The sequence below is a fragment of the Centruroides vittatus genome, unplaced genomic scaffold (assembly GCF_030686945.1).
Source record: "Centruroides vittatus isolate TY-2023 unplaced genomic scaffold, ASM3068694v2 contig_862, whole genome shotgun sequence".
NCBI lineage: Eukaryota > Metazoa > Arthropoda > Arachnida > Scorpiones > Buthidae > Centruroides > Centruroides vittatus.
The window spans coordinates 2,146,327-2,173,478 of record NW_027122562.1 but is presented as its reverse complement, the minus strand read 5'-3'; the positions used below and the strand labels follow the sequence as shown (position 1 = coordinate 2,173,478).

The window sequence follows — 27,152 nt, the reverse complement described above, 5'->3', positions numbered from 1 at the left end:
GCAAATTAAAAGCCGGTTAGAATTCTTTTATATAAATTATTAAAATTTATTCATTTTAACGTATTTAATTTACATTAAATTTTTAGAATTGTTGTTTTTTGTTGCGCTATAAAATTATTATTTTTGGTATTTTTATTCGGTTATAAACTCGAATAGGTTTCGGGTTATTTATAATTGATGATGATGATTAATTTTCGTGGATTTAAAGCGTTAAACCATCATAACCTAGCTATATCAATGATTTATATAGCTAATTCCGAGTTCGAGCCGAGAAAACTTAAACAAGCGACTACAATAGAAAAGAAGAAAAAAAATGAAATTAGATGTGGACATTTATCATGGAAGAGCTTTTGGTATCGATTAATAATCATTTAGCATCGATTAATGTTTTCAGTCTATTACAAAACTGACTGATCAATCAAATAAAACGTGATCGGTAAATTGGTTTGAGTTTTAAAATGCTGTGCGAAACGATGGCGTTTTAAACGGGTTAACTTGCAAACGAAATTGGTAATGTTGCAGTCAGGTAAAACGTTACGCGAGATATCAGATTTTCATTCATTTTCTCTGCCCGAGTTAGGGAATGAGTACTGACCTTCTCCCTTACACCGTTAAAAGTGGCACTAACCCTCCACCGATCGATTACACAGTCCAGTCCGTTCTCATTTCCAATGGGGGGTATACTACGTCACCCGGTACTACTCCCAATAAATTGATAGGATTCTTTCCCTCACGGTACACCTATGCTAGGTGAAGGCGTACCTGAGAGTCATAGGGAAAACCTAGCTTAAAAAAAAAGCCACTTTACGATCCATTGACTCATCCCGTTGGCTCTTAATAGCGGTAATTGTATGGTAGCCAGCAGGAGTGTGTATGTGGAGTACGGAATCCAATCAAGCACTGAAAAAGGGAGCGGCGTGTTGAGAACTGGACAATGACGTAATGTCGCTCACTCCGCGGAGTCCTGAATAACAACCTGAACAACAGCTCCGGGCTGGTCTTTCGGCTGCCATGACGCCAGCCGCCTGCTCTGCAGGGGTTAGTGTCGTCTTTTATATTGGCAGACAGTTTTCTAATTAAAATACATAGATGTGACCGAGAGGCTCTATCATGAGAGCCGTTACTGGTGACACAAGTAGTTCTCACCTTGACACGCATCCCAAAGTGATATGGTCTGCTCGACTCCGTCTCACTTGCTGTGAGATTTAATAGAAATGCACCAAGACCTTTGCATTTTTCTTCACTTCCTTTCCCGTTCCCGCTTAGAACCCGGCTGCTGGAGCCATTTGCTAAAACCTAGCACTAGGTGAGTACAATTTATGCACTCATGGCTGTCGGGTCTTTGATCTCTGACAGCCACTATACGTTTTGTCACATTTATCTGCATCTGGCTATCTCCATCTTAAATATTTAATTATATTTAACTTGTGGCCTTATTTAATTGCTAATTTGCATTCTTAATTTTATTACTATTATTTCTGAACATTTTCTGGCCATTTTCATGCTAAAAAATAACATAAAATGCTTAAATATGAACGAATATTTAAAGTTATCCGACGCCATTATTAGTTCATTGCTCCTTTTCTGTATCTTAACTTCTGCTTCCTACATTTTGTGATAGTAAAATTACATCTCGATGCTACTCTTCTTCTTTACGAATTCCATTAAAATATCTTCAATACCTAATTAAATCTCCGTCGCTACAAATATTTTAAAGCATTATATTAATGCTACGGCTGTAGATTATTAAGAAAAATCCAACTTTTATCCGATTCGAGTTTCAAAATGGCGGACTGAATAAATGGCGGGAGATTGCGAGTGTCTTACTCCAATTCACGACTTATCCGGTTATAAATAGATTTATGACTTTGGTGCCAAAGTCATAATTTCTCCGCAAGATTAATTATCATTTATTTTTAATTGAATTCTTATTATGGGCTATTATTTAATTGTAGTGTTTTAATCTTATTAGCGGCATAAAAAATATTAATTAAAAAAAAGCATCCAAAACTTTGCCAGTTAACCTCTTTAAAAACGCTTATTTAATTAATATAATGATGAGTACTTAGAATATAATTCATGCTTACAGATTTAAGTATTTAATAGAATTTTTTAACACTAAAAATTTATACGTTCAAGTATTGATTATGTTATTCAAAAAATTTTTAGCGACAAATTGTTCGCCGGCTCTTTTTTTATCTTGAACAACATATAGATCGCTCACGTAGCAGAAAAATGACAATTTTGAGCATTGATAACAAGCAAGGAAATGCTCGAAGAGATTACAATGAAGCTAATATCCATTTTTAAACCTTTTTTTTTATTAAGTAATGCTCAATCGTGATAAGTAATTTAGTATTAATTCGCTTCCTGGATATGTAAATTAATCAGTAAAGAATTGTTAGTGACTCAATTATGTAGCTTATATTAAGACTTTGTATGTCACATTTAAAACCGATGAAATTGTTAAGGATTTAATTAAGCGATTACATCTTGATGTAAATGCGAATTCTTGCTAAAGGATGATAAACTCACACGGTACTTGGGGTTATAATAAGAGAAATGGCATCCAGTCAAAAGAGCAAAGTGAGAATTTTTCATGGTCGAAATTTACGTAAATGATGTTTGTTATTAACATATTAATCCCTTAGATACGCAAGATTAAAATGCATTTATCAAAATTACAAATTTTCACGCTAAGTAAGAGACTATTTAAACCAGAAACTTTGCTGAAATTTAACCACGGAAGATTATTTTCTGAAAGTTTTATATCTTTGACTAAACAGTTCTTAAAGTAAGATTTCAGTTTCTCGGTGAGATGAACGCGAAATTAGGTGGTCTCGGAGCAATTTTTAGATGTGTGATGAGGAGAAAAAAATAGACACGGACGGAATCACATAGCCTTAATCCCTGTCGGAGTTTGATGTATATTTTTGGAGAGGAAGAGGATATTTTTCAACACATCAGTGACCATTGGTAACACAACGCCTTCCATTTACCACATTTCCATCGATGAAATCTGAAGAGGTCAAAATTTAGCAATCGATCCTTAGCAAAGACATTTCAACTGCTCCAAATGACACATTGGCTAGATAAAGTGAATAACTGAGGTACTTTGCAAGGAGATAACTACTCGAAACATCCAACTAGAGCGAGATTTAACGTTGGCCAAGCTAGAAATGACATTTGTTGAGATTTACTCTGTCAAGATATCTCACCTTCCTTCAATGACGAAATCTTTATTTCGAGAAGGTTATTTTTAACTATATTTATAGACCGTTCCAGTAGACTGTTTAATTAATACCCTTTGATAAATTTAAATTAGGAAAATTCTTTAAAATCTCCTTAGCGAACATTTTATTGATTTATGTAAATATACTCGAAGATTTTAAAGCTTTAATTAATGTTAGATTTTACAAGAAGATAAATTATTCCTGTATGATTCACTTATTTTCTAGCCCTATATTCATTATAGATTACCTCTTGATAGATGGACTGACTCATCAAAATTCCCGGGCTTTTGTCGTAATATATAAATTGCAAATTTAAGAATTATGCTTCAAATTAAAATATATTGTTCTGTATAATTTGATTTTTCCAAATTCTTTTTTGCTATAATTTTTTCATCGATATTGATTTTTCTACAAACAATGTTTTGCATTGTTTCTGCCATGAATGTTATTACAATCAATAGTCCAATCTCTACTCGAAATATATTTTCTCATCATATTTTCTACACAGTATTTCACTTTCATATTATTATTATTATTATTTTTTTACTTACAATTTTTAAAGGTTAAACCGATTTTAAAGCCAACTTTGCCCGGGTCAATAAAAAAGCAAAGATCTCTGGAGGTTTTCTATTTATAAAAGCATCCTTTCGATCCACATAAATTTCCAATTTCTTCATATAAATCGCAAATTAAAAATCTTTATCGTGAAATTAATCCAATTAGTTTCTATTTATACGTTACTTTATGCTCTCCGCTATAAATTTATGCTTCTATTTATTCTATGTATTAAAATAGTATTTAAATAATTTTCTTTTTAAAATTACACGTTTCGTTTCATAGTCTAGTAAATTATAAGCTTGTATTCAATCTTCGAATAATATTTATCGAACAAATAAATAAATTTAATATATATATATATATAATTTTAAAGAAATACGTTAATTTTGGAGTAATTTTGCTCCCTTTAAGTTGGCATAAAAATGTTTTAAAGAGGGGAAAAAGGTCGGATGGTGATGATGAGACGATAGCAGGATGGTGATGTTTAATAATATAAAACGGCGCCAGTCAATGCTATTAGATGGACGAGGGAAAGGCGACTTTCTGGCTGTCTGGCGAGACGTCTGCTTCTTTTTTAGACAGACAAAGCAACAGGTTGAAATTGTCTGTTTGCCAACATAAGGAATTTTTGGCTCTATTCCAAAATGCACAACAAAATATAAGAAATTCTAGAATTCCTTTACATAAATGTGTTACTACACTCATATATATATTTTTCTTTTATATTTTTAATAATATATTTCCTGATATATATAAAAAATATATATTTTTTCTGCTTTTAAAGTATTCTCTCACTCTGCCTCTTCATTATAGAAAAAGAATTAGGAGTAATGAAAAAAAAAGAAATAAATGAAAATTTTTATATTGCAACAAAAAAAAAATTTGCATTATTATTCCGTTCGAATTAAATTGAAAATTTTCGAATAAAATTTATATAATTTTTATAAATATTAAAATTTTCTTTTGTTATAAAATTCTTTTTTTCTGCTTGTAAAAACTCTTTTGATTTTTTTGAAATTTTAATTAAAATTATAATTAATTAATTAATATTGATGATGTAATTTTAATAATTTTAAAATTAAGTTTTAATTTTAGTTATGTTTACGTTTTCCTTTTAAATAATTTATAAATTAACAAAAACGTGTAATAGTTAATGCTAATTAAATGCGTTTTGTCCGAATTATTTTTTAATGTTTACTGCTTTATATAAATGGCTTATTATTGTATAAATTTTGTAGTGCAGTACGTAACGCTTTTTTTTTTTTTTTTTAATAAACTGTCATATTTTGCGACAATTAAGCATTTTATTATCTCAGAATTTCTTAAGATTTTTGTTTAAAACAAGCAAACCCGAATAACCTTTTTCGAGAATATTTAATAATTTTTTAAACTTATTTACACGGATGCGAACAAGATAATGTTAAGTTATTTTATGAATTTATATCGAAATTTTCTTATTAACACAAAATTTTCTGACAATTAATTCCAACGAAATTATATAGAAATTAATAGTATTAATTAGCAATTTTATCCGCTATATTGTTTAATGTGTTTAGAATTAATTGTAACTATCTCGCTGCCACGCCATCTATCGCTCGATTTGGTTACGATTTATATATAACAAAGCTTTATAATTTACGCTTTATAAAAGCGTAAATTATAAAGGTTTACAAAAGACACGTTAATAGTAAAAAAAAATAATAATGTTAAAAAATTAATTAATAATATATATATACAACGTTAGCAAGTTATAAAAATATTTATAAAGTTAATGCGTAATTAATTGCCTATATTACAGAATCCAAGATGGCGACGATTATTGTTCTATATTACATTAAGAAAAATAATTAAAAAGAAATTGCGCGAATGAAATGATTCAATTGGCTTAAGTGCCAAATAGGTCAGGAATAACACAGATATGTTTGGCTTAAGAGTATTTTTGCCTTTTTTTAAAACTTCGGATGCCGAAATTGTGGAGTTCGGTAAGTGGATGAAGTAGGTCAAGTAGAGAAGCAGAGGGACTTTTATCAATAAAAAGTTTTTAAGTAATTAAAAATTGGCGCTGCAGAAAATCATGCAGTAAGTTACTTAAGAACGTTTGGCCACATTTATATATAATTACGGAGAAGGCGCTTGCCTTTGACGTAAGGATAAGTTAAGTGCAGAAACACAAACACGTTGATAATACTTAAAGGGATAATTTGTATGGCGGTGGCGGGGAAGCCAAAGTGAAGATGGCTAGTATAAATATATCAATTTTGAAAGATTTTATTGACATAGGATGGTCGGAGAGGAAATTAGAAGTACATACTGTATTTATTCGATGGAAAGCAAACATAGGAAGTGGAAATTACCTTCGTGCTAAGGTATGCTAAGAGATTCAGAAACACGCAATGATTCAAGTGGAAATGGGTGGTGGGTTAGTGGCTCCATCGATCTGTCGGTCGGGCCGAAGATATCGCGTTAATACATCCTCTTCTGTTGTCTTTTCGTGTTCTTTCCGAATAAGGAACTTGTATTGAATGCATTAAGCCACTATTGAAATTTGGAAAACCTCGGGCGAAGTGCTATTGACGTACGAATTTCCGCAAATGTTTCTGATGTATAAAGATAAAGCTAACATTAGTCATCTCGACCGCAGACACCGGAATAGTGGGACAAAAGATGTGAAAACATCCATTGAAAATAATAGATTCCCAGTGGTGAAAGGAAATATCTGGATGTTTTACAATATGCAAATTCCTAAGTAATATTTTCAACCGCTGGTCTAATTTAATTTCTATCTAATTAGGAAGGTGATTTGGCAGCTTTTTAAAATGTATTTTAGAATAAAAGTAATATAAGTAGACGTTAATATAGATTAAGAATTGTATTATAATGATTCTAACACGTTTAAACAGAAAAGCACTGCTTTCTTCATTAATGCAATTAGCAAAAAATATACATAACTCAATCCATTTTAAAACTATATTAGTTAGATCGTGTCTTTGATAAAATTTATTTAGAACCACGTTGCAATTGTATATTTGCAGGAGTAAATTTTAAGAATTTCTATGAAGTAGTGAGTCTAATATATTATCTGCGGCTTCAAAGAATAAAATATCAGTTTTCCAACTTAATATCTTTGGTGGGGACTAGTATAGATGTTTCCAGAATGTGAATTAGTCCTGCAAGATCAATAAGTGGGCTGAACATTGAAATGAAGAAAATCTAGAGATGAAGGAATGACCACAGAATAATATTTCCTGGCAAATAAAATTTGCTGTTAACGTTTCAAATATTTTAGCTGATACTTTTTAAAAGATTTTAAATGGATTTTTGTGTTTATAAAATGCCAATGCCTGTAATAGATAAGTGTGGTATTGATGTTAACCCTGAGAGAGAAGCAATACCTCACAGATTTAGACAAACAGTTCAAAAGCAGGTTTCAGTGTCTCTAGCAGTCAGAGAGGTTGTCACTTATCAGACCTCTGGCTTGTCTCCCCGAAGAAATGATTGCTATCGAGTTTGCCTATCCCCTGAAGAATTCTTTCCAATAAAGTCTGGAATTCGTCTTTCTGCAAGCTTTGCTGGTTGACTGTACGCTGTTACTGTCTCCGCTCTTGTTTACTTGTGATTCTGATCATAGACAAACAAGATACTAGAAAGAAATTTATTTCTTTCCGAAATTTAAAGAATATCTCGAAGATTATAGAAGCTAGAAAGACTTCATTATTTGTTAGTATATCATTTCTGGTCATGATGCTTTTAGCATTCCGTTAAATTACATGATATAAATCAATGTTAATTTGTATTAAATACTGGTTTTTTCAAATTTTACATTATTTCATCGAGTTTCAAAACTTCCGATTCAAATATATCTTAGTAGATGACTGACTGTAATTTATTGATATTTATTTATATAATGAAATCTTTATCTAAATAGATTTATTCAGATTACCGGATTTTTGCATTCTCTTCGAGTTGAATGATTCTCTTCTCCAAGCATCCAACATGCCTTGTAATGCATGGATGCAAAAGATTTCCAACGAGTATATTTCATGCATGGTGAATCTATCGATCGCTTTCCTTTTGCATGTCGAATGGCAAGCTTTTGCGTGTAAAATAGCTCTCTCACGAAAGACTCGAAATTCCTCTTCCAGGAAAGACAAATCTCCTTTGTACCTGTTGTCATGTGGTAAAAAATTCTACAAATAATGTCTATGACACTACTTACCTACAACAAAATTTGTTTCTTCATGCACCGTCATGGTACCGCAATTTTTTCCACTAGCGTTTGCATGCGATTTGCATTAAAATGCGAGAACTCCATTAATGAAAAATTAACACATTAACTGCGATTATTAACGCTTTATGAAAGAAATATGACTAAAAAAACACTTAAAATTAGCTAAAAACGAGCGAAGCAGTCTGCTGTTTATTATAGTAAATCCTTCAATATGCGGGTTAGTGTCATTTAGACTTATCTTCACTCTTTTGATCAATTTTAATGGTTGGATTAATACGGAAAATAGCATGATATTTATAAATTTAAACTTTTAATAGCCAGTTTGAATTTATTATACATTTTGGATAATTTATGACACAATTCAATATGGCGTCATAGATAGGTAAATCAAACCGATACATATACCTGGTTACGAACATTATCTGCTTGTAACTTTACATTCAATTCGACTAATATCTCCTTCTAATGAATATTCATCAACTTCTAAACTAATCAACGTCATTTGAATGAGCCTATAAAGAAATCAGCGAGATTAAGTTTGGTCGATGAACTTTAAACGCGTAGTGCATTCTCTACCAATCATTTTTCTCTTCACTCCAGCTAAAATTAATTTACAGTTTTTGAAATAAATTTTTGTTTTTGCTACTAAACGAATTACCATAAATTATTTACAATTACATTAAAAGAATACAATTTAATAACGTCGAAGTGCTAACTTTTCAGCGATTATTTTGATACAGCGTAACTTTTTCTACATTTTTTTTTACAATTTATAAGTGTGATGCAAAAAACACGTCCTTAATGATTTCAGTATCGTTTGAGATGCGACGCGATGCGCAGTGCGACGCGTCAGGATAATTGTATAATTTAAGAATATAATGTTAGATTAACGACGTGTAAAAGAATTGAAACAGAAATTAATGTAATATGTAATTTAATATCTTTTCAGGTGCTATATTTGATGTGAAAAGAAGCAATTATCCCAGCACACATGACATCGCATCCACACCGACCGCGATTCCGATTAAAGGTGAAACATATAATTACGTCTACGATGCTTTGTTGTGGGCGCAAGAAAGTAAGTACGTTCACGTTGAATTACTTTTCGTATACCTTTATTTCAAAACTATTACTACTAGCGATTATTCAAAGCCATTTTATGCTACTAGCCAGTACTATTTGCAAAAATTTGCATATTTAATCACTATCTTTGTATGGCAGAATATTACCAAAATAAACGTTTAAAATGAGAAGATTTTTCAGAATAGGGATATGAAACGTTATTGTTAAAACTAAACTCTATTATTAAGCTATTAAAAATAACTATTATAAATTTGAGAAATCTTTAAGTTTTTAGTTCTTATCGCAATTCAATTAAACGAATTCATTTAACTTTTTTAAAAAAATCGATAGATACTCATTGAAAGCAGAGAAAAAGTTCTGAGAAATCCATCTCTGTGAATTCACTTTATGCTCGGTATCGTTTAGTTTCTGTTTGAATTTCAATATTTCCTTTGTTTCCCTCGAGAAATCTAGCTTGCCACTTCAATCTCATATTTTAGATAAGATGAGGCAAAGTCACAGTTGGTTGCTTTCTGTGCGGCCAACCACAGAAAGAAAGAGTTTAAACAAGAAGCAAATAATTTCGATTATTCTCATAATAGGAAAATTGCATTTTAGATTCTACTCGTTCTACAAATTCTAAATGAGAGAGAAATCTCCCAATCAATCTAGATAATTTCTTTTAATAGAATGTCTTAATGTTTAAATAGCAACCAGCTTATTGTCTGGTAGTCGATAGAATAGTTAAGAAGGATATAGTGGATAAACTTCATACAGTTAGTTTAATTTGGAATTATTTTCTGCATTTATTGTCTTTTTTAACATTATATACAGCCAATGTTATAGAAAGAGAAATACATATTGTCCATTAATGTTTTTTTTTTATATTATTAGATATCGTGCATTTTGAGAACTCCATAATGGAAAGAAATTATGTTTCTAAAAACATTAATATAATATTAAGACAAAACAATGCATAAATCTTCACCATAACTTAAAATCGTATTGAGAATGTACTATAGTTTCAATGCTTTACGTATCTATTGTGGCTATTGATATTATTACATAAAATATCAAATTACAGTATAATGTTTACTTTTAAAAATAAACTTATATTAAACTGAAATTTTGATATATTTTGGTATAGAATTTATACTATTAATAAGCTTTTTGTTTAATTCCTAACGTAAAACAGTAGGCTAAGAGTTCATAAATAGGCCCGTCGAGGGTGGGGAACAAGGATTATTCTCTGGGCCCAGAGAAAACTTAAGGGCCCTTAGTGGTTCCTGCATCTATGAAATTATTGTTGTATCAGAAAGTAAAAGCTTTAAGACTGTATTTTATTTTTTTAAAAATAAACATTCTACGCATTTCGTTGTGCCCCCAAAAAAGAGGCCGGCGAAGAGGTAAAAAAGGCCCGGGCTCCATACAAGCTCTTGGCGGCGCTGTTTATAGAGTAGAGATTATTATTATTAAGCTTCAAAAAGCGATTCTTAACACAAGTTAATCGTAGGATTAATGCTACCACTGGAAAATGCCAAATATTACATAGTTTGTACAAAGGTACTGTTTTTTTTTTTTTTTTTTTTTTCTTATTCGACCATGTTTTATATTGTTGTGCGATGTCTGAATTTAAGAATTTTTAAAATTATGTTGCAAATTTTTACAATTGTTATTTTTTGCTATTTAATATAAATCTTCTTGACAAAGTCCAGTCTTATATTTCGGTATATAATCTTGAGAATGATATAATGACAGAAAGGATAATATATATAGACTACTCATCTGTGTCCGCCACTGATTCTTGATTTCAAATTATTATTAGTAGACTACCTTGTATACTCAAAAAAGAGATTTATCGCTTAATCACAGATGCATCTTAATCCTAATAAAAAAAAAAAAATTCAAATATGCTATAAGGTCGTAATAAAAATATTTTATTTATACAGTATTAAGATATTAAAACAGAGCTATCTAAAATATCCTCGAAAGTTGCTATCATAACAGCTAAAATTTTCGAATATATCGAAAGTAATATATATTATATTCATTGGTTTCAGAGTTGAAGAGCTTATATTTGACTCTCGAAATCAAATACTTCAACTACTGATTTCTCAGTAGAAGTCAACTGCGGAAATAAAATTGAGTGAAAGAATAGCTGAGTTATCATTAGTAATCAGTAAAAAAAAAAAAAAAAAAAACGCTATTAATTCTTCCTCTTTTTTAATCTCTTGTATTTTTTTCAATATTAGTTCATTTTCTGCGAAAACGTAGGTATGAAAAGCTGTCAAGATGCAGAATTTAAGATAAATTTTTCCTGCATGACATTTATATTTTTGCTAATTTATTCTGATTATTTGATATAAAATCTAATAAACGTTTTTATTGTATCAGATTTTCATATCTTATGTAATTGAAACTCAAGTTAAATTAAAGAAAACATTTTTCATATATTAAACTTTAACAATTAACTGATCAAATGTCAGAATTAATTAATTGATATTAATTAATTAATTAAGAATATAAAAATAAAAAAGAAGTATTCTTTAGTAAATTTATTAAAGACGATTAAAGTATTAAAAAATTCAAATTACGTAAAAGAAAACCTCCGTTCCTATTTCATTACTAAATAACAACATTTCTAAGTTTGATCAAAGTTTAGAAAATAAATATATTGAAGAATTTTAAATTGCGTTTTTACAGCTCTATAAAGACCAAGAAGCGAATACGTTCGGGACATAAACGTTGTTTCAGATTAGACGAAACGGAAAATATAAATACGACCACTTTTTCGAAAATAGCGGAGATTTTTAAACTTTTACATGATTTTAATAAAAACTGTAAACAAGCTAGTTTTAAAATCGAAAATAGCAAGTATTTTTGACCCACATTAAACATAAGGATTTCTATAGTGAATGACATGGAGTGAAAATTCAAAAACCATTATGTTTAGATACATTTTAAAATGGACGGGGGAGTGAAAAATCAATTTTGAACTGTGATTTAAGTGCGTTGCCTTCTTTTCGTAAAGAATTTTTCTTATCATTTTTTAACAGTCTGTTTAACAAAAATAAATAATAATAATAATAATGATGATCTTAAGAGCTGTTTTCTCGTATGAAAAAAAAAATGTATTTATTTACTACATGTATGACACTTAATTACTCATGATTTAAATTTTAATAATGTATTTGTAAAGAGAAGAAATTCTTGAAATAGTTCGTATTAATTAAGAGGAACAATTCTATTTCTAGTTATTTTAAGAATTTAAAGATCGAATACCCATATTTTGCATCGATCTTTTATCAAATAGAGTTGTTGGGAATATTCGGATGGTTTTCTTTAGTAATACTCTATTAAAAAGAAAATTGATAAATAGTGACGTTGAATAAGATTGGAGTCTTGTTGTCTCTAGTGATTCAGTGGAAATTATCTGGCAACCTGTAGACATTTTTCCAGTAGAATTTTTGGTGATAAGCTAGAGCGTGCTGATAAATGTTCCTCTTTAAATCGTGTGTATCACGGAATGAGGTTAGTGTCTTATGTATACGTTTTAAAAATTTTATTCGTGTGGCCCAATGTTTGATTATCTGAATTTATTTATATGTCTAGACTCGAGATGCATAACGACTTCTTCAAAAATATCGATAGGAACTGTCTCTGTCTAAACTACTAGAATTTAGTGTCTACTAAAGTTAGTTTTCACAGACAGAGCCGAATCAATAGCATTCCCAGATTATTTTTATTATTGGTATCGCTGTAACGTTTAATCTTTAACCGGAATGCATTATTTTAATCCGTTTGTTCAAGGAAGAACGCGTTAATAGTGACAGATAAAAGATGTGTCGGTTTTTTTTCATTTTTGTGGAGTTGTACAGTGTCATGTCTGATCACTTCATATTAATTTTGGAGGCGTATGTCATTTTCTGGTAGTACCGTCGCTGCTGTCTCGTTCGGGTTGTCAAAATGCATCTAATCCATTAAGTTCGTTCATACGACACCCGACAATTCTCCATTTTTATTATTATTACGTCACGGTTCGATGATTATATATGGCACCCTACTGAATTTAATTTTTTTTAACTTTATGTGGGCATTTGTTAACTGACTTTAACTAATGTAACTGCAGCGTTTCCTGAATTAAATGCGTGAAATCGTTAAAAGAAGTGGGTAAGGAATTCGTTATATAGTAAAGATTGTATCATATATAAATATTATAATACACGTGGAAATTTTCAAGCAGAAAACATCTATTAAGTTGACTCACATGCTTAAATGTAAGTGGTTTTTACACAGATTAAACTTTCCAGTTTGAATTTAATGATGAAATAATTTGTACAATTTTTTATGTATTAAAACGGCCTTTTTAAAACATAACTTATTTTAAAATATAAAAGATTGAAATAAAAAAATAACAAAATAAAACGTGTTAAACGGTTGACGTGCACAATACAGTCACTTTATAAAAGAAATGGATCATATCGCACGAAAACTCCATTAGTATTGGTCAAGTGAAAAATAATGCTTGACAGGAAAAAATGATATTTAATACTTCTAGATGATACGTAAACAACAAAATTACACGTTATCACCATTAGTTTAAGAAATTATGTTGCATTTCGACGGATGTAAATGGATTGAGGAGAAGAAAAAAAGATGCAGTTGCAGGTAGTTTCGGATTCACAATTTTTATAAAATTAAATGCTTAAATCAATTTTAAGAATAAATAATATCAAATAGCGTCGATTTTCTTTTATATAAGGATAAGGAAAGTTTTCGAATTTGGAATCTAGTAATGGGTTATATCGGAGTGTAACCGTTTTGAAGACATTCTGAGGATTAGAATTGTGAATTGTCTTGGGGAATGAATAGAATCTGCACGGAAAGAATGGGATTTTGCTTCATAAATTTAATATAACTGTGGTTTATTTTCTTCGGCAGTAAATTTAATAATCAATGATAGCTCTATTTGGTAATGTTTAGATAGGATTTTTCGCTCTGAGATAATTAATATTGTATTTTCCAACTTAATTTTGAAATTTCGACTTAACACAATTTTTAAATAATTTACTATTCAATATCATAAAAATAAAGTTAGTGAAATTTTATCGCTAATTTACTTAGCGATTAAAAAAAATTAATGATAAAATACAACAAATTGACTTTTAATCTTTTTTAAAATGTTCTTTAAGAACCCATCTATTATTTTTTACGTTAATTTTTATACATTAAGTTCTTTTTTAAACATAAATCTTATGCATGGACTTGACCTGAATTTTTTAACGTTTTTATTATGAATATTGTAAGTTTTAAAGTGTTTTAAAAAAAGGGAAACAGTTCATCTTATTTATATTCACTCCAGTTCCATGTAAGAAACAAGTCTCTTTTTTGGCATTCAGCGTCAACTGAAACGAATACACATATAACCCTACTGTTTGGACGAATGCGTATAAAAATAATTTAATTAGGAGTTTTTCTCTATTACTTCGAAACAAGAAAAAGATAATGATCGTTTTCTAGGGGATTTTGAAAAATCGTGCCATCAAACTAAACGAATTGTGGCATAACGCGTATATTAGACAAATCCTAGTTTCATTTGGTAAACAATGTAGGTGAGCTCACGCAGGAATAATCTCTGTTTTGTACACGCAAATTTAGTAAAGCCGCACGATATTTATGATAAATGTAATTTATACAAATAAAAAACGAAAGAGGTAAAAAATGATAAAATAAAATAAAAAATATAAAAATGACAAATAGAGTTTGTTAAAAGTTCTGCAAAAAAAATGTATAGAAAGCATTGTGATGAACTGGCAAGTATTGTGAGGAGTTGCACGAGCTATAAGAAAATATCTTTTAACCCACAAAAAGTAAAATTTCGGTATGCAGCATAAAAGTGAACATTCCTGTGAACGGAGAAGTATTCCCTTCACGTCAGAAAAAAGTTTTTTTGTATGCCAGAGACCTGGAAGTCTTCTGAACGTCAGTGGTGTAGAGATTGTTCGTTCAGTACAGAGAGGGAATATTCTGTTTGCTAACGACAAACCAATCATCATCCAGAACCCCTAAAGAAATGAAGTTTAATGACTGAATAAATGGAATTTGGTTTAATATTTATTATTCTACTTAAGCGTGTGCGTAAAGATGACAAAAAAAGTTATATATTTTTTCTCTCTCCTAATCATAATTGTCTTGTTTTTATCTTGGTCCTTCATTTTTTTTTTTTTTTTTTTTTTTTTAGACGTGTTTAGAATGATTGCTGGAATTGCTTTTCTTAACCATATTTCTTTCTTTAGTTGTTGCAATTCTTTATTTTTATAGGCAATAAGATTGATCATGGAATTCATTCTTTCAATTACTGACGTGATAGAACACAAAGGACACATCGTGCACATTAATGGTGGATATACATTACATTTTGCCTGATTTACAACGTATTGTAATTTTGTTTTTTAGATCTGGATCTTAAACATATTCAGGCATGTACAAGTTCGGATATATTATTAGGTAGAGGTTTGTTTCAAAAATTGTTTTTTGTTACTGAAGAAAATGTAAAGTTAAATATAACTGTATCTTGAGCAAATACTTTAAAAATATATTAAATTTTTTCTTTTAATTAATAGAATTCTATTCTCTTTACCATTTTAATAATTTATTATTACTTCCTGTATCGTTTCGATAAATTTTTGAACATACTCTCCGGCTTTAAATTTATTTATTAACTTTCAATTAAAGTCAATATTGGCATACTTATAATTCATTGTCTGGATTTCCAATTGTCTAGACAATTTTTTTTGTATTTTTTTATTAGGTAATAGAAAATTAAATTAAGAGAATGAATACCATTTTATTATATGTATAATTTTGTTGATTAATTTTAAAATATATCTTTAATGTGGAAAAATGTTGAAAATTTCAATTATTCAATTGTTTCCAGAGAATTTAAAATTATGACTTTTTTTGTTTGAATTATGAAATCACTGATATTTATTATGTTTTACTTGGAAATTCAATAATTAAACGGTTTATTTTTTTCATTTCTTCAATTATTTTTTGCATAATATAATAAAAGCATCAAAAAAGGAGAAAATAATAATAAGGCACATTTTGAATTTACATAATTCGTTTAACCAAAGATGAGAGTAATCATTCCTTAAACTAAAAAGTAGTTAAATAATCGAAATATCCAATGGCATTTTATTAAATTTAAAATTTTTTTTGAATTGTGCAATCGTGAACTATGTAATAAGAATTGACCAATAAGATTTTAAAACTTTATTTTGTTAGTTTGCATTATTACGTTATGCAGACGGTTATAAATTTAATAACGTTCTCAATCATTTGTCTTTCCTAAATTGTTTATTTGTATAAATTAATAATAAATATTAAAATGAATAATCTTATTTTGCGCATATCAACGTAAACTCGAGTAATTCAGTTAATTGAAAATTTTGATAATTTGATTTTAAGTAAACATATTAAAATTTAAATAGTAAAATTGTTTTAATACTTTCAATTATTAGTTTTAAAAAATTGAACTTTTGCAAGATTTAAAAGCAAAATATTTCAGTAGATGAATTATTCATTATTCACATAAACAACAGCAGAATAATCAAAATCACTTTATATGTTTTTTACCTTATTTGCAAGTTCCTCGTCCAAAATTTTGATAAGACTTTTGATGAATAATCTATTACTAAAATTCTTACTTCGTACGTTTACTTTTTTATTATAATTGGACTGGATTCCAATTACTGAGATTTTCAGCTTATAAGGTTGGCTATTTTGCTTTATTTTGTATTTTATTTTATACAACTAGATTCATCAACACGAGTGAAATGAAGTCAAAAATATTTTTAATACGTTGAAATTTCCAATTGGATTCGATTCCTGATTCTTTCTGATATAAAAAAAAGGACCGCCGATGTAGACAATGTTTTGTTTTCAATTTATATACGAATAGAAAAAATTAAATTAACACGCTAGAAGAACTAAACTTCGATTAATTATAATTAATTTCTAGTTAAATACACGACGAATAATTTTATAATTAGTGGAATTATCGTGTGACTTGTTTAGCTAATAACCAGCAGATAATAGGTTCGTAATTGTGAGATTTCCGGTTGTTGCGAACACAGAAGTGCTTATTATTATGATTCACAAAATATTATTTTTAATTCTGTTATATTTCGATTACAGGTTATCAGATGTGGATGCTCGATTTTTTAAAATTTATACATATTTTAGTTATAAAGCCATTATTTTATTGATTTTTTATAATAGCGTGTATAATTTTTTATAGTAGTAATTTTATTTTGAATACAAGATTTATCTTTTAAATTCTTTATGTAATTTGAAGAACAATTTATGAATAATCGTAATATTGCAGAAAACTTCTGTGGTAATCTTACAGAAATCTACGTATTTGCAGAGAAATCTGTTAATTTTGTGACTGTTTTTGACTGGCTTCTTCATAGGGATATTTTTATTTTTCTAAATTTTATAAAAAGTTAAAATTTTTGGAAATAAAATATGTTTCGTCAAAAAATGTTATGAATTTCTTATTGTCTTATAATAATAAATATACTTTCTTTAAAAGCGATAAACAGAATATTTATTGAAAAATTAAAGGTGAAGAATAATTGGTTTTCAACGGATAGAAATTAAAAAGTGAATGCTTGAATTTAAAAATGATTGATAAAATTATATTTTGTTTTTCAACATGCATGTTTTTGTGTGTTAATTTAAAAATACAGAGGGGAGAATTTTTATCAATACATCTTTCTTAAGAGTAGTGATACCAAAGAAAGGTCAAGTAAAAACTTTTTAACTTCCATCCATTCAAAAACCATTTATTCCTTGTCCGTGCTTATCACATTTTCCCGTTTTTCACGCTCCCAGGAGTATCTTCTTTTTTACACTATCGAATAAAATATGACACTAAACTGGAATGTTTCCCGCTCATTTAAAGTTACTCTTGTAAACAGCAGACTTCATAAAAATAAAATCAAGTAAATAAATTTATTACACTTCATAAAATGGTAAATTTGGAATTTTACAATTCATTAAATAATGAATCCGATAATTATAAGGTTAAAAAATGACATTCTGAAAGCGCATGCCACTAACCGATTACTGACTTTGAAAATTCTTTTCGACAATGAAGATATTATTTTATTGATTTGTCTATTCCTTTTTTTTTAATTTTGTTTTCTTCGGTATTTTATAACGGAGCGAAGAAAAGGAATTCACATACAAATTAAATTTTTTTTCAACTAACGTTTATCGATGATTTTGACGAAGAAATAACCAATTCAATTGAGTTAAAGTCATTGAATTTAGAGGAAACAACAATGATATATTTCGTCTTGTATGTAATAACAGGTATAGATAGATATGATAGCAGAATAACATAGGGTCGAAGTAATATAAGGAATCGTGATATTGTTTGTTATCACAAAGAGATTTATGGCAAAAACAACGTTAAAAAGAAAAAAAAGCTTATCTATTTATAGTTTTTATGACGAAAATAAAGTAATAATTTCGAAAGAATTGTTTGGAATTAAAAATGAGATCATAAAGAGTGGAAGTTGTACAGATAAAAAATGTTACTAGTGGAGATAGGCTATAATAGAATTTTAACTTTCCCGAGGTAAATTGGTTAAGTTGCCTTACAATCGAGATTGTTATTATAACGTGACTTCATCCCATTTAGTTTTTGGCCAAATGTGAAAGTAACTAGAATGACCTTCTATTGATATGCAAATTTAAAAGTAAAAGTTAGTTTGTAAGATATCACGATAGTATGAATACGAAGCGAAAGTACTGTTGTTCTTTTTTAATGGAAAAGTAAACAGAAACCAATTATTTTATTTTTGTTGCAGGAAACAAGAGAGGCAACAGATTATCAAGTTTCGGAAGAGACCAGTCGAAGGGCTGGTCCTTCCCGTCCGAAAATTCAACACGGCCAAGTACCAGAAATGGTTATCCAGAGCGATTTTCGTAAGGTGAGCGGGATAACGACAGAGATATTTCGACAGATAGAAGCGATAGAGAATCAATACGATCCCACAACAGCGGCCAATTTAGAAACTGTAGAGAAACGCGCGATATGATCATTCGTCTACTAGATCCCAACACATTGGGCAAAGCAGGGGTGGAGGCCTGCCGGAACTACGTAAGAAATGCCGACAGCATCCACGTGGTACAATTCGTAGAAATTATAAAAAGACCAGGACAAACTTTGGGACTTTACATTAGAGAAGGGGAGACGAGCGAAGAAGGGGTCTTCATTTCGAGAATCGCTTTGGAGAGCGCCGTTTACAATAGCGGTTTATTGAAAGTTGGAGATGAGATTTTGGCGGTAAATCTGGTGGACGTCAGACACGTCAGTTTGGACGACGTGGTCATCATCATGTCCATACCCAGAAGATTGGTGCTGACTATCAGATCGAGGATATGCGGTGGAAAACCTATCACTAAAATTGCCAAACAACGCGATGAAGAAGCACGACCTCCCATAGTCGTAGTGAAGAAAGGAATGGAAGAAGATACAATGGATGATTATGGGAATAATCATGAGAATGGTATGCTGTTGAGAGCTAGAGTTAAAGGATTGCCGAGTGATATGTCACCGATGTGCATCACTTTAGAACCACGCCATTCGGACGACAGAATGCTCTATTATAACTCCCAACCTGCGGCAATGCCCGCAGGTGGGCGTGTGCCCAAATTGGTGGAAGATATAAGAGCAGGGGATGAGAGAACATGGCCTAGGACTGCGGAATCCCGAATAATTACACGACAGCCGTTTAGCCAGCAGAAATACCCTAAGACATTAGAATCACTGGCAGAGCAGATTCACACTTTTCACGCGATGCCTCCACAGGAAGGGCGCAGATCTATGTTTCCTTCTTCGCACACACACATACAGTTTCCGAGACTCGATCGTAGGAATGTCTACTGGGACGAACAAACTGCAACTCTGGGCAGAACTACACGTTTATTGCGCACAGAAAGTGAACAAAGGATTTCGACAGTCGCTCACGATAATTACGATAAATATTCTTCATTCGGTATACGTCATAACGTAGGTGTGTCGGCAACTATGCAACCGAGAGGTCGATTGAGACGTTACGACGAATTGTCACAATCCATGGCTGCTTTGCGTAGAAGAATACCTCAAGACAGTGCTTCGGATACCGAAGTCCAATCGGGACCGGTTCGAGACGTTATGACTCGCCAGTCTCAAACTATACCACATCAACAACAACAGTTCGGTATGCCAATCATACCTAGAGGCTACGGACAACTTCGAAGCAATTCACTGCCACGTGTACGCACTACAGACCAAATTTATCGTCGTCCTCAACAAGCTGTGCGATTCGAAAAACACCTACTGCCTTATGATTCTCAGGATGATAGTGACGGCGCTCTCTCTGCACCAGAGCTTCCAGCAACCAAACCGGACAGGAGAGGAATTGGTGAGTCAATATTTACATATTCGGAGTAGAAAGTAATAACGTGAGTTTTGAACGGGTATCGCATTTCTTTACCTTCTTTCCTTATGCATAGCTACACCATGCTTGTCATCCTCACTTTCCTCTACATCCTGCCCTTGCCAGGTAGTTTTGCATGGATTAAGTCTCTCCCTTCATAACAACCGAAGCTTTGGCGCATTCATTAGATTCTCGTCTATCGCATTTTCGAGAAACAATAGCAACCGTACAGAAAAGTCACATCCGATTTCGTTTTTCTTTTCATACTAATTGATGCTCTACAATAATTAACAATTCATCTTGGTAATTCACTCTCCTTTTTTAACAGTTACATTGGCGTGTTTATGAGAGAAAGTTGCATCTGCTAATTAATTAAGATAAAACTGCTGGCAGTTAATGCCTGCTGAGTTTCTTGTTTTCGATTAAATTACTCGTTATTATCCTGCCAAAATAAATTCTCCATTCGAAACGACTATTTTTTTAATTTATTTTTTTATTGTTTTAATTAAAATTCGGATTTAAAAACGGATGAATTTATTTTGAAATATAATTTCAGATAATCCTCCATTGATTTTAAAATTAATTTCGCAGGATTTTCCAATATCTCTTTAATTGGATCGATACGAGATTGATCGAGGGACAACCAAAATCGTGTCTCTCAACCAGATCGATAACCAAATTCAATACAATGAGCGGAGTTTTCCGCAATTTCGGCAGCTTAAAGCACAAGAGTTTTTATCTTATTATTCAATTTAATTTTCCAAATCAAAAATTAAACAGAAACAATATATGTATATGTAAACCACTGTAAGAAGAAGTGTACCAATTATCTTTTAACTCCAACTGACTGAAGATCCTGGCTTTCGTAGTTTGTTTCGGTAGACTTTTTCTACGTATAGAGCTTCGAGTAACTTATTACAAAAGAGGTAGCACTATTGATAAGTCTACTGCACTTCCACAAGTCATTCCGCTCGGTACTCATCGATCCTATTAGTAGAACTGGTTGAGATGTCTACGTTCCTCCTGCTTCAGGCAAAGGTTTTTATGATGTGACCATCTCTAGAGTACATTTGTGTTATTAGTGCCGCGTTGAGAGTTTAGGAAACACGAGACTGCAATCACTCTGATGCTCATTATGCATTCATTGCATAATTGCAGCTAATAATTCACTTAATTCAGGAAACAACATAGTAAATTTTCATAACTAAGTTGTTTGTAGATCGATCCTCCAAAAACTTCTAACAGATGTCGAGTTTGTTCACGAAATAAAAAGAAAATTTTAATTATTATGATGATAAATTTTATTTTATATCGAAGTTGTTTTTAAATTCCGAAAGTTAAGATGGTCGCTGGAGGTAGTTTTCTTAAAGATTAAACTACTATTGTTGAATTTTCCGTACTTTTAATAAATTTTTTATTCAGTTTTTGAATGTTCGGTTGCAAAACGTTAACAACAATAGGTGTCCTTGAGAAAAAAAATGCTCCGCTACAAAAATTATGTAGAAGACGTTATTAATTTTGTAGTAGTGATTCACTTGGAAAATCCAAGAACATCTTCATTAATTTTTTAGTATGTCGCTTTGCTTACAACACAATTGCTTGTTCTTCTGTTTGCACTCTCCTTGTTTGTTCTCTTTCATTTACTGTCTACCTCCCTTTCCCCCGACTGTTTCATTTAAAACCAATCCTCTGCCATGTTCCTATTCCTGTATCCTGCCAGAAAAGATAAATTGCGAATGGCATCCCCAAAATTTTATAGCGAACAAAACAGCAAAAAACCTACCTTTAATGTATCTTTGGCACAGGACGACGGGGTCCATCCCCTCCTGTTACTTGCCCTGCCGATTATAGAGCTTGGCTAAATCGTGCACCTTCCACATCAGCTATTTACGAAAAGGTGAGACGAGCCCAAGGAGTGCGTCATACAACTTTACCTCGGGTGGCCCACAGTGCAGAAAGTCTGTTGGACACACTGAGACAGGTAAGTCTCCCATTCTCATCATATCATTTGAAAAGAGGAAGGTCACAATTCCTAAAAACTTTCATCAGACGTGTAAACTTAACATGCAAAGCATACTCGCCTGGCAAATCCCCCGATCTTCATACTGACATTAATTCATTGATTACCTCTATTAAATGCTCTCGACTAGTAGTGATCTATTAGGAAGTTTGCCAAAAAATGACGGTTATGACATTGATAATGTAATCGAGACACGCAAAGAGCCCGTTTGGCTTAATTGAGAACGTTAACTTCCAGATATTCTTCCAGATTTTCCACATTCAAATTATCCTTTTCTTGGCCAAAAATATACTTGAGAGGTTAACATTTAACCCCTTGCAATATCAAAACTGGAACCAAAATGTTAACTTTCGCATTCAAACTTTGTATAAAAATTGAAAGATGACAGACAGAATATTAAATACTAACAATACCACATCACACGCTGCAGCACAAACTGCATTGAAGAGGATTGCTACAAAACTTCACCTTTCTAACCTACCTGATTTTATCTTACCTGTGATTGATAATCCTATTCTTCTATTACAGACTATCCTTTTTATATTCCTCTCAAAACAATCAAGTTTGCATGAACTAATATACTTGAATCTTGAACTTCCACATTAATTAATTTCCTTTATTTAATATAAAAATTTCTTAAAAAATCAATATTGCGGAGGGGAGAATTATTTCAGTTTTGTTCATCGTTTTTCCAAGTGTGAGTGTCAAACATTCATTAGCGAATAGAAGGGAAGCTTCGTCTAGGAGAGAAAAACCGACCGTGTTTCCAGCCCTTCTACGAATGATAAATGAGTGTGGCAAATACAGACACTCTACACCGCAACTCCGAAATGGGAAATCATTATCCAAACACGGTCGGGCCGCTCGAGTATTCATTACTAGTCACGTGGATTTTGCGAAATTTTGTTCATCCGGCTAAGAGAATGGAAATCTTTCTCTAACCGGATTAGCTTAACCCTATCTGCTCACTTTATGACGATTTTAACTTCGTTACAGGACGAGCAGAGAGGAATCCAACCACTGATGATGTACCCCAGGCGACCATTTCTCAGGGCAGCAGCTGAAAGTACAGATAAGAGTGGACTACAGCCACTAGCACTTGAATACATACGTCAAGTGCCAAATCCTACACCAGTTAAACCATCAGAAGATAAATTACAACTTCTAACACTAAATCCCAGGGACTACGTCAAGTATCGTCCCGAAAAGGACTCGGAAACGGTTTTACAGAACGGTGGTTTCAGCGGTCTCTTGTGGATTCACCTGGTTGCTGGAAGAGGTTTGCGACCCACTAGTCACAGCGATCATTTCCGTGATCTGTACTGCGTCATTGAATGTGATCGTGTACACAAAGCACGAACTGTAGTTCGCACGGGCGAGCATAGCTTCGATTGGGATGAGGTTTTCGAGTTAGATATAGTAGATAGTATGGAACTATCATTCTTGCTGTATAGTTGGGATCCTCAATTTCGGCACAAACTCTGCTATAAGGGTACAATACATCTGTTAACTATTCTCCGTGAATCACCGGTACACAGTCTGGCTCTGAAAATGGAACCACGTGGAACCTTATACGTAAAGTTGCGCTATCGCGATCCGAGGCAGACTTTCCAACGTTTACCTGTAATGTCTGACACTGCTCTGTTCGGAGTAGACTTAGAAACTGTGGTTATTCGTGAAAACTCAGGATATGCTGTGCCACGAATCGTCAAGAGGTGCGTGGAAGAAGTGGAGAAGAGAGGACTCGATATTGTTGGTATTTATAGACTCTGTGGTTCGGATGTTAGAAAGAAGATGTTGCGAGAGGCGTTCGAAAGAAATTCCAAGAACGTTGATTTATCAGTGGAACATGTACCAGACATCAATGTCGTTACAAGTAAGTATGACTAATTATATTTTGTTAGACTCAATATCACGGTAACACTGTTTTTGTAGTCTGATTTAAGATTTAAAAGGAACATTCTCGCAATGACGAAGATAACCTATTCCGGATCAGCTAAATATCTGTTACACCCGTTCTAATTGTTTAAGGATCGATAGGATTATAATTAGATTTAAGCACATTTACCAATATGCCTGCGTAACAAGTCTTCTGTTCCTCCAAGGCGTTTGATTACAGAATAGCACATTGCCTGTCAATATTATTTCAAAATTTCCAAGAAATACTTTCAATCAATGATAAATATTGGGAGTATTTTTATACGGTGCAATGTAAATATTAGCATTAAAGCTAAGTATTTACCCACGGAGCCACGGTAGAGCCAAGTCACGTGTCATTACCGTAGCTGCTTGTCTTAAGGCGAAACGAGTAATTTTTATAGGGACGAATAAAGCAAAAGTATCTAGACGATTAAAATAGTAATATAACACAAGTATTCTGTTTGCTCTCTCTTATCTAAATCAAAATATCTCGGGGGTTATTAATGAACCATCTTCATTAAAATTTGACTAAAACAATTATCTCAACGAGTTAGCGTTTTCATTCTTTTCCGATGCTCATTCGATTCAACAAGCAGCGGCAGTTGTCCTTATATAGAGATAGATCGATCTGCGAAACTCTACACAGGTCGTTGACCTTTACCGTTTCACTACTGATTGTGGTTACAAGCCAAGAACTGAAAGAAATGTAAGGTCTGAAAAGCGACAGTAATCTTCTTGTAACTGCGTGTAACGAGTTTGGATTATAGGTCATCCCGTGAACCATCTCGGGAATAACACTAAGCTTACGCAATTCGTGACGACAGCTTTTTTTTAGGTCTTCTTATTTCCTTCCTTTCACCAATTGCACTGACGCTTTCAATTTTACTAATTCCAGGTTTACTCAAAGACTATTTAAGGGAGCTTCCAGAACCACTTTTCACTAAAGGATTGTTCGACATGTTGGTAGATGGATTTAGCGTTTGCCTACCTGACGATCCTGAGGGTAATGCTAAGTTAATGTTCAGTATACTCGAATGCTTACCGAAAATTAACCGGGTAAGTTTCTGCACTCGTAAATTTGAATTAGTAACACGACACTGCGCTGTATTTCTTCTTTTATAGTTCTTTAAAATGTTTTCGAGCTTTCTTTTTACCAGTAGAACGAACTGCATGGGGAATGCTAAACGATTTATTAAAAAAACTTAGCGCAAAAAGCGTTAAGGAGAAAATGTGTTTTATATAAACCGAGCCTGTACCAATTGTGAACTGCAAAGCTTCCACTTCGATTTGTTTGTCAAAACGAGAGAGTGGGGAGTTTCCATAGTAACGGATAACACATTATTGAATACGATTCCATAAATCGAACGACTCTTCGAATTAAGAGCGATTAACGAAAAAAAATCGAAAAGCTTTATAGCCTTTTTAAAATAAGTTTTAAATCTAATTTTCGGCAAGATATATAAATATATATAATATTTTTTTTTTCCTTTCAGTTCACTGTGTTGTTCCTTCTGCACCATTTAAAATTAATAACGTGTCATAGTGACAGGAATAAAATGACTTCCCAAAATTTAGCTGTGTGTTTTGGTCCAATAGTAATGTGTCATACAGAAACCGGTACTCCTGTAGCCGAGTTAAAGCAACCCATTGATGTATTCAGATATTTATTGGAAATTTGGCCGACAAAGAGAGGTATTTAACTTTTTTGACCGGTTAAATACTTTTTAAAAATTCACTACATTATTCGTCCATATTTTCAGCTCCAAATTTATGATGGATCGTTTCTCTTTCCCCGTTTTTATTTAAGATAAAATTAACGCCTTTTTTCCCATTATCTTGGCCTACAGATAACGACTGGTGCGTTCTTGGAAGCGACAGTAGTGGTTCTAGTAACACGGAACAGTCGGAGGCAACACCGCCAACTACTACTACTGCAGAAAACCAGCCTACCAATAGTAACAACACGTTAAAAAAATCGGTGACGTGGATAGGCCAACGATCCTTACCCGAATCTTCCTGTTAAAAAACAAAAAAATAAAAGGTTGAAAGTATGGAAAAGGTGCTATTCTACAGAGTTGGCTCTCGATGTCTACGTGATTTAGACTGTATTTTCTGTTTTTAAATATTTGTTTTTTACTTTTTACACGTCAGGAGTTTCCGTTTTTGGATTCCCACAGATATTGTCTTTGAGGTATATATATACATATATATCTAAATTTTTCTTAATCCTGTTTTCCATTATGAAGTGTAACTTGTTTGATATACACAATTAAAATTACCCGTATGTTGAATTTGGTTTGATGATATTCTTTTACAGTATTTCGGTCAATCTGAGAGAGATTAAGAAAATACATTTGTCATTGTATAAACGCAATATACCTACACCGAGGTAAATGTGAAGATTGCACGTTATAAATTCGTAAAGTATAAAAATAGTTTTACCATACAAATATACGAAATTTCATTCATTTTCTATTTCTTAATCTGGTAAAACAAGAACAGAACAAAAAGGAATGGAAGAAATTCTCTCCACATCAAGATTTAAATATATATGTATTTAAAAGTTTAAATATTGACAGAATAGTTTTGTAAAATGAGATGTCATTTTTGATTTGGATTGAAATATTTGAAAA

At 31.7% G+C, this 27,152-nt stretch overlaps 1 protein-coding gene across 1 annotated transcript; it reads left to right on the top strand.

Annotated features, from left to right (window-relative positions):
• The first annotated feature begins 484 nt into the window (after positions 1-484).
• On the top strand, positions 485-26,810 carry LOC136982694 (rho GTPase-activating protein 100F-like). Its single transcript, XM_067279266.1, is given in 9 exon segments — positions 485-1,306; positions 8,969-9,097; positions 18,966-19,185; positions 19,188-20,564; positions 22,385-22,560; positions 23,596-24,475; positions 25,415-25,575; positions 26,013-26,211; positions 26,367-26,810. Coding segments are annotated over 8 exon segments (3,276 nt in total). The 5' UTR covers positions 485-1,306; positions 8,969-9,010; the 3' UTR covers positions 26,543-26,810.
• Positions 26,811-27,152: the final 342 nt, after the last annotated feature.